General features: G+C 32.4%; 1 protein-coding gene across 1 annotated transcript in view; it reads left to right on the forward strand.

Annotated features, from left to right (window-relative positions):
* The first annotated feature begins 10010 nt into the window (after positions 1–10010).
* The window catches only part of LOC128997490 (glucose dehydrogenase [FAD, quinone]-like), a 94366-nt gene continuing 91479 nt past the window's right edge, over positions 10011–12897 (forward strand). The window contains exon 1 of the mRNA XM_054423129.1: positions 10011–10140. Within this exon, the coding sequence (XP_054279104.1) occupies positions 10011–10140 (130 nt within the window). The remainder of the gene's footprint in view (positions 10141–12897) is intronic.

Here is a 12897-nt window from a genome sequence, read left to right on the forward strand (position 1 = left end):
TAATTTACCATAATTGCGATATGTAGCCCAAAGTGCTAATTTGTCATATTTAAATTACACTAACAGACCTGAGTTGGCGAATGGTTTACATTCATAAAATAGCATGATTTTATTTTCAAGAATGTCCGATAAAAAGGAAATAAATGATAAATATAGATTTCATTATCTCGGTTTTTTCAAACACAAAAATAAACAGTGTTTGTAGATCAATACCTCCGTTTAAACCCGTTTAAAGTATTGAATCTCATAGTTAAGAAGAAACAAGATAATCTGTAAGCCACAGGTTTAATAGGTGATTAAATAGTTTTTAATTTGTTACTCAAACTAATAGAAAAACAATTGGGGTTGTATAAGGAATAGGTAAATTCGTAATTAATTGAAAAGAATGGAAATAGATTTCCGTCGAAATTTGGTTTTTAATACAATTAATTATTTTGTCATCATGTATTAATATACCACACCCAAAATTGTTTGGTTTTTGGTATTTTTTCTCCGTTGAAAAGGATTATTCAACCTTTAGAGTTACATTACTTGGAGAATTTGTATTTTTTTTTTGAGAAAATACTTGTTTGAATACACAACACGCTTACTCTATTTCTTTTTTTTATTTCAATATGTTTAACAGTACTGTTTTATACCTAGTTGCTTATAAATAACAATATGTTAAGTTAACAACTCTAAGAGTAAAGTATAAAACATACATTCCATTTATTAAACAAAGATTATATAGAAATAAGTTAAGATCCCAAAAATTCATAAAACAAACTACGAGTAAAGTGTAACACTTACCACATTGTGCCAAGCAGAAGTAGTTAAGAGGGCATAAGTGTAATTAGTTATTGTTAATTTTAACCTGCAGACCTTCGTGTTCTGAGATTGCCGGGCATATTTGGCTTTATACACGGTCGTGAACTTATGTGGCCCTGGTACATTTTGATAATAACTGTAATCTCAGAGAAACCTTTTATAACAAGAACAGTACTGCACAAAGACACGCTGCGCATAAATGTTTTGAGTAATTTTCCTTTAATAATTCTGTTACTCATAAAACTGTGGTAGTTAAGTATCCATCACAACAACAACAAAGAAAAAAAAACTTAAGAATTTTCCAAAATAGGAAGAAGTCTTAATATGAATCTTTATTCTTCTTATTCCGTGTATCTACAATTGAAACGTGTAGTTCATTCAAGGGACAAATGATTCACTAAGATATACGGGGTATTTTGACCTTGTACATAAAATCATTCGTTTGGTCTAAAATGCAAATCATCTGTTTTCCAAAATGATTTGTTTATCGTAGTTTTTTGGTATTAGAAAAAAATCTGTTGGTAAGGTAGAGTAAACTGCGGAATTTATAAATACTGAGAGTAACGTTTTGTGTAACATCAAAAGGTGAATATATACAGTATAGCCAAAATATTCCTAAAAGTATCTTTCAAATATAAAAATAAATTAAATGTGTAACTTTAACTATTGACTTGTGGATACTGTGGTGGTAGACATTTCATCTTCATAGATCAGGTCCCTATATCAATCCAGTACGAAAATGTGTTGGTTTTTTTACTCACGGGCTTTGCATTTAGCATTTTTAGCTGCTTCAAAAATGCCCAATTTGGGGTTCTTATAGGGCAATGTGATACCAACTAAAAAGTACAGATTGATGTTTTATGCAGGTGATAATGGATATTTAGGTATATTTTAAAGTGAGGCTGAAATACTGCCAATGCCTAATGGGTTGGGATAAAGGCCTTTAGTTTCCACTGATATTTATTTACTGCTAGTATTCAAAAAATACCAGGTGTAAATTAGTAGGGTTTTACGTTTCAGCTTTTGAGCTGCTTCCGACATAACCCGTTTCGGGGTTCGAGACAAAATAGTGATGCCATTAAAAAGATGTAGGCCTACTCTACATTAATTCCATATAAAGGTGTGCAGAGTTTGGCTTTCCTAGCGTAACTCATAAAAAATAATATTAGGTGTCAATATGTTGCCCAACTGCAGATTTATTACTGTGAAACCTTTAGGTTTTCGTATATGATAAAAAAATATACTTTTTACATATCAGGAAAAAAGAATAGTGTCAGGAATAGTGATTTACAATATGCTCATCGTGGATTATGCCGTAAGTTAAACAAATTTTCCTTTATATTTGTATTTTTAATTTCATATAAAGGTATTAATCTAGGTACCTTTGTTGCATTAATTTGTAAGAATTTAAATTATTTCTCAAACAAGTTGTGCAAAATGGTCTCGTATACTTAAAACTAGATAAAATACAAAGATATACAGGTAGTTTCGTATTAAAAAAATAAGGATGCCTTAAGAAAAATTAAGTTCAGGTTTTGGGTACAAAAACTTTAAAGGCAATGTTCAACTTAAAAACAACCCATCTCTATGTCATTTTTTATTTTTAATATCACGGTTGGACAAAATCAAGCATTCAAATTAAGGAAAATATGAGAATAAATATATCAGAATAAATAGAGACCGTGATAGTTGACATTCGCTAAGCTTGAGAATAAATCAATATGGTAATGTCATGTTTACCATACTAAGAGGAACGTGTCTCGAGGGTATGATATGAAGCTGATTGGTCTGAATTTACTACTACACTAATATCAATTTAAGGAAATACCATATAAAATTTGTCACCTATGTGTATTGTAATTTACATGATAATAATTAAAAAAAACTTCATTAAACACATACGCCGAGGTATATACTTTGAGGTACAGTGTAGAAGGATGAGATGGGCAGGATATATCATAAGAAAAGAAGAAAACTGTTTACCATTGAAAGTACTGGAGAACAAACCAGAAGGAAGAAGACCCGTTGGTGGACCAAAACTGAGATGGTAGGACCAAGTAGAAACGGTCCTAAAAAACTGAGAAGAAAGGAGGAGAACGCAAGATGTAGAGATATATGGAGGTGTGTTGGGGAGGCTAAGAACCATTAAGGGTACCAGTCGCCACAGCAGTAAGTAAGTATATAAATAAATATAAGAGATTTATGTTTTTCTCTTTCCAGCCTTATAGGATTGGTGAGCTGATAAACTGGTTAGTTACTGGTAAGCTATTGCCATTACACATCAAATATGCAATGATAGAATTTCACGAAACAGTTATTTGATCCAAATTTTGCGCATACATTTGAAATATTCCGATAGGGATACGATAGGGATATTATTTTGTCGACACGAATTTAATCCAGTATGTGCTGTCCTATTTCAGTAAAACTATGCGGAGTTGGATATATTATGGCTTTAGTTTTTTGTTTGTTACTTTTCCAAAATATTGTTAGAAAATTGTTGAAGATTTTCAAATTGTTTGACATGAAATTATATAGGCCATTGACAAAAAAAAAAAAGAATGCCCAGACGCCGGTACAAGTAGACATCAACCCACCATTATTGTTTGCCACAAGTAGTCCCTAATTACTCAATAGTCTTCTGGTTGTGCGTCGATGTTACTTATCGGTAATTCATTTATTGTTTATTATTTTTCAGTCTTTTTTGGGTATAATTTCATCAAGACAAATGTTTTTAATATAACTATATGTACTATATGAAAAATCCACAATTATAAATATCTTATATACATTCCTATTACAAAAGGTTATTAAGTTATTAATGTAGAGTTCAGAAGAAATATATATTTCACCTATTAAAACGTACAATAAAAAGGTTCAGTAATATTAGTATACAGTAATAATATTAAACTAAAAAATCAATAATAAACATTGAACTTACTTTGTGCAAAGGAATAAATGTAAGAAAGCCAATAAAATAATATTATTCGATTTCCTATTGTTTAAACTTAAGAACAGCAGCAAGAAGTCGTGAAGCTAGTTAGTTTACGAAATGCGGATACAGCCCTGTTTCCGGAAAAAGACAAATTGCCAGCTTTTCGCCAAATCTTCCTCAGTTACTAGTTTTCATCATCAGCGAAAAAGATAAACAGTCTGAGACAGAATTGTTTGCTTTTGTTTGCCATATTCGTCTTGATTTGAAATCACATCAGAAATCTTAAACCAAAGTATTTTAAAACAAATAAAAAACGTTTTTAATTAATGATTAATTAATGAAGAAACATGATACTCCTTATTGAGACCTTAAATGTTACATATCAGGTAAATATGAACTGTCGGGACTTTTCTTTTAAACCTTTCTAAGCCATTTATCAATATTAATAAACAACAAACCACCTTAAAAAATTTTTCAGGTGTGGAGATTGCTGAAATATATGGAATTTTAGCTTACAACTGTATTTATTAGGTAAGGAATTTGATACTGTTCAATGTACAATGTACAATTATAGAATAAAGATATTGAAACGAAATGAACTATTTTCCCAAGGCGCAGAGCACATCGCACTTCAAAACCATGAGATGTTGAAACAGAGCTTTTTCTAAAGTGCCAAAAACAGTTAATACATTCTATTCCATACAAGTATATTATATACATATACTAAAAGCAGAATGAGTGTTGTCGTATATCCTTCGTTTCCTCAGTGGCCACCCATTGCCACCCTCCCATATTTATAGAAGTAGATTGCCCTAGTGGTGTACTTCAAAGTAAGACTATCTCTACTTCAATATTGACCTAGGGCTCTGCCGCATGGGTTTCCGAAGCTCTGAGGTGATTTTCTTAAGGTAAATGTCGTTTCGTTTCCTTGGCAACCTGTGGTTGTGTTGCTAGCCTAGTGGTTAGCGTCTCGGACTTCGGTGCGGGAGGGACGGGTTCAATCCCCGGCACATCCACTACGCATTTCACTCTCGTACTCTCTTGTAAAAATGCCACTGGCGTTGAAAAGAAAAAAGAAGAAGAAGAAAGAATGATACTCACAGTGTTTAGATTGGGGTTGACAAACTGGCTAATTTATTGATTCTGTAATTCTAAACAACCTATTTTAGTAAATTATACACTTTATGACAGGCAAAGCTAATAATTTTGCAAAGATATTATTCAACTTGGATTTTTGTTACCTACTTTAATTTATAAGTTGATCAGTTAAGATTTTATTCCTCATTAAATAATAACTGACATATGTTACAGAAAATGCACACTTCGGGTATATTGTAACTTTAAAGTTTTCAGTCTACTAGATAGATAAAATTTTATCTTTAGTTATTTTTCTTAATTTTTATTTTCGTATGACTGATTTTAGAAGTATATTGCATGCAAAAAAATGTTAAATATTTACAGGAAGGACTGACGAAAATAAGTAGCTAAGTCCATTTTGGGAAGTCTTACGGTAGAGCGTTTTTAAGGTCCGGAATGAGCTTGTTCTTTCCGCTTTGGTGTTTTTTATTTATATTTTTTCTCAGGAATGAACTTGTTATTTCCCATATAACACAGGCTTCACATTCACCAATATAAAAGTAAATAAAATCAAAATCGAAAAAATGGACCGATCCATTTCTTTCCGTTAGCCCTTCTTGCTGCAAAGCGATAGGTCTTATAAAACCGAGGATGAAAAGAGTCGACTTTCCACACCCACGCGCAGTTTACTAAAGTAAGTTTCCATTAGAATGTCATCAGTCTATTAACTAATTTTCAATTTAAGTTACAATTGGTTGCAAATGTTTGTATACTAGAATTATGTTAAAAAAATAGTAATGAATAACCTGTACGTACTTGTACGTAATAGATGTATTGAGATCTTTCACAATTCAACTTATATTCCTACAAAAACTATACATTTTAACTTTTGATAACAACAATTATTTATATACAAACAATTGTGTATGCGTAATGTGTTTTGCAAACAAAATGTTCGTGTGTGTTTTATTTTTCATCGTTAAATATAAAGAACAACCTCTACTTTAAGAAATAAAATATGACAGTATTAGGAATAAGTGGATGAATGTAAAACTTAGCTTATATTACCAGTTAATTTGGTTTGTATTGTATTTTCGTAACAAGCACGGTCAAGAAAACATTGAAGAACATCTGTATTACTTATCTTCGTTGAGTTTTCGCCTTAAAATTGTCGTACTTAAGAACATTAATGTCATTTATCAAGAACGTGACAGTAATATTTCACCCTTCAAAAACATTTTCAGGTTTTGCGTAATGTTTTATAATGGGGTAAACCACTAAAACCTACTGTGGTACACATAATGTGGAATATGGCATTATGTTGAAACTTTAACTATTAACACTATATTTATCGAGAGATACTCTTTTCTTTTAATTATCAATTCGTTACAGCAAGGATTTTATTATTGTTTGGCTCAGCAATCTTTTTCAGGTTAAAACCAATATAAAAAAGCAAAACAAAAACACCACAACCACTGAGTCCGAAGTAGTAAATTTTCAATGTATAGCACTTTGGTTGATCTCCATTTTTAACCAAGTGTTTATAGTTCTTAAAAATATAGCATCTTCAAAAAAAAAACCTTCAAGGTTTTTATTACTCCTTTCTCATATTTTTAACTTTACGTAGTTTTTGCAAGATTCTCCAACAATGTTAAATTTATAAAAGCTGTGTAAGATTAACTCGTATATAATATAATCAGACCAAAGAAAACAGTTCACTATAACCTTACTGCAAGGTTTGTACAAAGCATACGGTAAAATAAAGGTAAGAATTCAAAACTCTATTCATTTCAAACAGTTTAATATTAAAAAAAGAATTAACAAATCTAGCTCCTTCTTTTCTAAATATTTAAAAATTGACTAGAGTCAAATCAGGAATTTAAATTTTAATGAAAAAAATAAACCTAAATCAATAGGATTATAGATCATTTACATTTACCGAGTTCAAGAACGAATCAACATGGTAATGATATGTTTACCATACTAAGCGGAACGTGTTTTGAGGGAATAAAGCTGATTGGTCTGAATTTATAACAACGGTCCGTAACTATTCACTATTCAGTATACTAGGAATAAACATGTCAAGTACAGTATACATGGGAGATAGTGAATGAGTGTTCTGTTAATTTATTTTTGTTTTTTTTGTAATATTCTTGTTGATAAAAATCTTATTAAATACACGATTGTTTTTCTCGTTTCTTTTTAAAATTATATTTATTTACTCTGCATGTTCTTTGCAAATATTAGACAAAGTCTTTCATAATTGCTCGTCTTTAGTCAGAATCTTTGATTTTGTTAGGTTGTTATTGACTACAGTATTATTTACTTATTAAGCTAATTTTTATTTTTTATTATGCCTGTTTTCCTTATTATTTATGGTTAGTACATAGGGCGATTGTCATTGTTATTGTTTTTGCTATTAGTTATTGTTGTTAATTATTATATTATTGTTATTAATGTTTGTCACCTATGTCTTAGTATCAAAATTGTATACATGTTACTTAATATTAGCCGTTTTGCAACTGTACACATTGCATAACTATTATATTGATACAGATAATGTTTGTAAACAAATAGCACCACATCAAACAAAATGGAATGTCCGTTAAAAATAAAATAAAATAAAATAGAGTAGTTTTACAGAGTTGAAATAAATGTTATATGAACTTAGGTTAGGTTCTTGAAGGGAAATTTATTTTTAATTAGTATTAATTTTAAATGTTAAAAAGTTTTGTTGATTTACTAACTTATATAGTTAGGAAATGTATTGAGTTACATTCCAAACAGTCTATGTTTATTCGTCATCTACCACTTGTTTTCGTTATTAAATGCTTGATTGAAACTATGAATTGATGGTTATAGCAAATAGATTATCACCATTCATTATCAATTGTTTGTCAATAATTGTCGATTGCCATTGCATTATTATCCGGAGAAGATCAACGATGTGAAATATAATCTGTTTTATGATTGAACAATTAGTGTGAAATTGAATTATATTCTTTGTTTAGTGTTTATAACTACGATGATTTTTTATTAAGTGGGGACATTTTCATTTAAATCCTATTGATTAAGGCATATTTAACTGGGCCAATGTGATACTTTCTTATAAGTGTTCATTAGAAAATAAAGGTTAACTTGACATCCAAACTGCAATTTATATTCTAGTTAGAGTATAACGTTATCAAACTCATAGTTCAAAAGTAAATTGAATATAAAGAAGGACTATAACATAAGACATTTAACATAAGTAAGCTTATAAGGGTAAGACTGATATTTGTGATATGTATAGCTTATAGTTATTTTACAAACAACAAGTCGTAGCCTAAAGCTTACTTTCCGAAGTTACGAAGTTACTTTACGAAATGCGAATAAAAACTTGTTTCTGGGAGAAGATAAATTAATTGCCAGTTTTGGATGAATATTCCTCTTTAACTTTTTAGCATCATCAGCCTGACTGAAAACATAAAATTTTACTCTGCCAATACTTTTCTTCATTGTTTGGCTGTTAAAACTCTTGGTAAAATCTTAAATATAATTACCACTAGGAGTACGCTCCGAAGTCACGTATGAGAATGAACGAAGACCATTTCATACATAAAAAAAATGTTATTTAACAGTAGGCCTATCCACATTCATATCAGTTGATCAGCTGCTCAAGCAGTTTTAACTTCATTAAGGCACTAACACCAAATCCATAATACTTTTTCACCAAAGAATTTTCTTTACTGTACTTTGGACTTGCGTCATTAAAGCAGGACCAGGAATCAGGGAGTTGGTATATGAAAGGGACCTTGGTTCAAGGTCATTAGGCAGGTTTGAGAAAATTCACTAAGGAACTATGTATAATCACTGAATGTATTTCGATGTATTTAAAAGCAGCAATATTGCTCGAAAATGCTAAATAATATTAGGTTTGTCAATCTATAGAAACTCCAACAATTACTTTGTGATGTTTAATTGCTCTACAACATTCAGAAATAAATTATAACAGTGAGAACCATTATACATTGAGGGTAAGGACATCCCTTACATGACCCATAAGAATTATAAACATTTCAAAATACAAGAATTTAAACCTTTTAGGTGTTGCATGGGAGGAAACACTATTTTTGAACCATCAGATACTGCTGAATTTGTTGTGTGAATGATCAAACAAATGTTTACCCGAAACAGTTTTAAAACTTTATATATTTGGATTCACATTTTAATACATTTACCTACGACCGTTTATTAAAATAGCCGTTTCAGTTCAGTTGTTAGAATTTAAAAGTTTCTCATAACATCATAGTTTTATCATAACACAGGTAACGGACCAATGAGGTTCAAGTCATGGTGGAAGGAAAATACATAGGTGTGCTATTCCCGTCATATTCTGACGTCACCCAGATTGCAAACGAAAGATCACCTGATTGTACAGTATTGCCATATTTAAATATATATATTTGTTTTTGATTTGATTGTTATTGTTTATATATTTTTGTTCTAAATGGTGAAATGGTGTTTGCAATCTTGGTGACTGTGACTTCAACAGCAAATTACGGGAATAGCACACCTTTGTATTTTCCTTCCACCATGGGTTCAACTATTGAGATAGAGGAATTAAAATTGTAATGATTCGAACTAATCGGCTAATTTAATTGTCGAGTGGTGCTCAACAATCAGTGTTTGGTACAATGTTTCGTTCCATAATTTTCAGTGGCTATGATACTATAAACGAAAACATAACCTCTCTTCTTAGAAGTTATGAGTAGTGTTTTTAAGTAATTATAACACTGTCGTAGGTAAAGTGGTGTACGCAACTCGCATAAATAGTGTTAACGACACTCGTAGAAGTTTTTAAAGCCCTCGCCAAGGGTCGTACCTTAAATTTTCTACTCGTGACGTTAACACTGTATTTACGCATTCGTTACTACTGTAGCCCTACTACTTTACTTTACCATTTCGTAAGATAGTTTTAAATGCAAAATTATTATGCAGGAGTAAATATTTTGTACCAAGTATTTTTTTCTCCTGCTACTTCACACCCAACCAGCACATTGCAGAGTACTGTCAGATGGTCAACTCTCTGGAGGACAAGATCTTAAAAATCGATGGTGTTGGTGAGGTGACTGTTTGAAGGGATTTCAATGCTAGGGCGGTGGAATGGGGTTTAGCCCAAACAAACACAGAGGGTCAGTATGTTGTAGAGATGGCAGCCAAGCTACCTTCATATATCCTTAATACAGGTGACATTTTCATCATCTGTCACCCCTGGCAAGGAAAGATGATCCCTAACATCTCTCTGGCATCTGAAGCCCTAGCCCAACAGTCACGGACTGGTGAGTCTCCAAGGACTACTCTGCAAGGGACTTATCAGGCAATCGTCTTCAGGGAACTTCCCGAGCTTTCCTGAGTTGGGTATCCATATGCCAATTCAGCTCATCCGTCTCAATGTTGGGACCTCAGTCGTCTTTGCCAGGCCACTTTTCAGGGTTACATCAAAAATCAAACTGTTGGGGACATTAGAAGTGCCGAATTTCAAGCCACATTGAAGATGCGTCCCACCATCTTCGGCATTTGACTGTTCCATGCCTAGGACTTTCGCCCACTGCAGAAAGAAGCCAGTTTACTGGTGGAAACCCAAGATTGCAGGACCCCAGAGAATGTGCCTAGGGCTCTGACGAGCAGCGCAGCATGCCAGAAACCGGCCTGAAGGTAATGCTAGATCGGCAGAGCACAAGGCCCCCATGCGAGATGACCATGGTGATATCAACTGGAGTAACATCAGGTGCTGGAAGCAACTGTATCAGGACATCCAGAATAATCCTTGGGTGATAGGCTACAAGATTGTAACCCAAAAGCTAGTGACTTGATCACCCCCTACGGTCATGGATCATGGAACCTGTCGCTGTGGCTACTGTCATTGAAGTGTTATTTCCAAAGCACCCACCGTGACCAGCAAGGGAATTTGGAGATTAGGGCGCGTTACCAGCTTTTCGGGAAGAGGAACTATCCTTCGTTGTCTGATCCCTGAGAAATGGAAGAGCACCTGGTGACTACAATCTTACTTTACATTGTAAAAAAGTAACAACAATTATACAGACGGCTATATTCAACCCTAAACCACTGCCACACAATCAATACTTCTTAGTTTTTTTTATAACTATTTTTATAGTTATAACCATGAACTAAACCTAGCGAAACTCAACTAAGTTTAAAAGATTCATCTTAAAAATAACCTGGGCCCTATGGCCCAAAATGTTAATATTTGCAATTTCATGATGATTATATTTGATCTAGTGAAACATGTTTAGCTGATGGCATTCCTGCAGAAATCTTAAAGCTTGTTGGTGTTTATTAGACTGTTACTTGACTTACAAATCAGTTACCTATACTCAAAGAACTCAGTACACAATACAGCACTTGTAATCATGGACTCTGCTATGCTGTAAGTTAGTTAAAACCAATCTTTAAACTTCAAGTGTGACCCTTTTTTACATTCTAAGTGCTATTGAACTTGGATTTTAATGCAATGTAGTGTAAATTTTAATTGGTTGCTTGTTTTTTTGGAATTTAACTTTAAAATCTGAAAGAGGGTCCCCAATTTCAAAGTTTTACATCGATGGAAGTATTGTTTTGTTTTAAAATATGGGACTCTTTTATCTTAAACATTCAGTACATCATGAATTGGGTCTAAAAAATACCTCCAACTCAGCAAACCTGCAGACTAAGCGAAATTCAATTTGCCTTATTTGAATTTCACTTAATCTATTTAAATAGGTAACATAAGGTTTGACAAGTACTTAGGTTTGCTAATACATGGAGAGTAATAAAGTGTAATTTTTAGTAAAATACCTAATAGCTTAGTATAAAATAAAAAAAATTGCGTGGGAATTTTTATTTTAGCAAATTTCCCATACAGGGAATACGCTATTACCATAGGTCTCATGGTGAGACCTAGACCCGGGACCGATTTACTTTTTCCTTTATGGCCCCAGAGGCCAAAACACACTCCGTTTAAACTCATATACAGGGTGACAAAAAAGTCTAGAAACGGCTTGATATCTTTTTAACTAAATTTGTTAAAAAATGCAAATCTTTCACACCAACTTATATGTATGAAAACTATTTTTTGCAAGCATTACCATTTTTTTACCTTCACCAGGGGACGGCCCATGAGGAGTAGGTACATAATCTTTAATTTAAGCATAGGTTGATATTCACATCTTTTTAAAGGTCTGGTCAAGTGGAGTTCATTGGCCAAAACCGTGTCAAAAAAGGTTAATCCGTTACAAAATGGCGGCAGTCCAAAGTTCTTACAGAATATACCTGCACAGGCTTAGAGTTGGTAAATACTCATAGTCAACAAAATATAAAATACCCCCGCCGCAGCAAACCTGCCGACTAAGCGAATTTCCATTTGTCTGAATTGATTTTCAGTTAAATATATTTTAATAACATTAGGTTTAACGAGTACCTAGGTTTGCTGCTACAAGGAAACTAATAAAGTGTGTTTTTGAGTAAAATATTGATAGCTTAGTACAAAATAAATAAATTTGCCAAGTTTGATCAAAATATATCCATAAACAAGCAAACTACAACATTTGACAATATTCTCCATAAGAATAACATGGGAATTTTAAATTTACAATTTCTTTAATTTTCTCCGTTACCAATAATCGAACAAAAATACTTTTATATACTTAATTATTTGTTTTTTTAAGCTCTTTAAAAAGGTCTAAAGAGAAATCGGGAAATTTTGTGTTTTGAGGGTCAAAAGTGAGAAAAACCAATTTTTACCCCATAAAACCCCCCGTAAAGCCCCGTTCTCATGGTCTGATCGTGCTGGTTCGCGAACTCATTCAAGTTTATCCCGCTTTACACCTTTAAACCAAATTTCATCAAAATCGGACAAAGATTACTCAAGTTATCGCGTTCACGGACGTATATATATATATATATATATATATATATATAAGTCTATATATATATATATATATATACATATATAAAAATTTGAACAAATGGTGTTTTTGGCCTCTGGGGACATCAAAATGAAAAAGTAAATCGGTCCCGGGTCTAGGTCTTACCGTGCC

The sequence above is a fragment of the Macrosteles quadrilineatus genome, unplaced genomic scaffold, assembly GCF_028750875.1.
Source record: "Macrosteles quadrilineatus isolate MER2022 unplaced genomic scaffold, UCM_ALF_1.0 Scaffold_6__1_contigs__length_79288215, whole genome shotgun sequence".
In the NCBI taxonomy this organism is placed as follows: Eukaryota; Metazoa; Arthropoda; class Insecta; order Hemiptera; family Cicadellidae; genus Macrosteles; species Macrosteles quadrilineatus.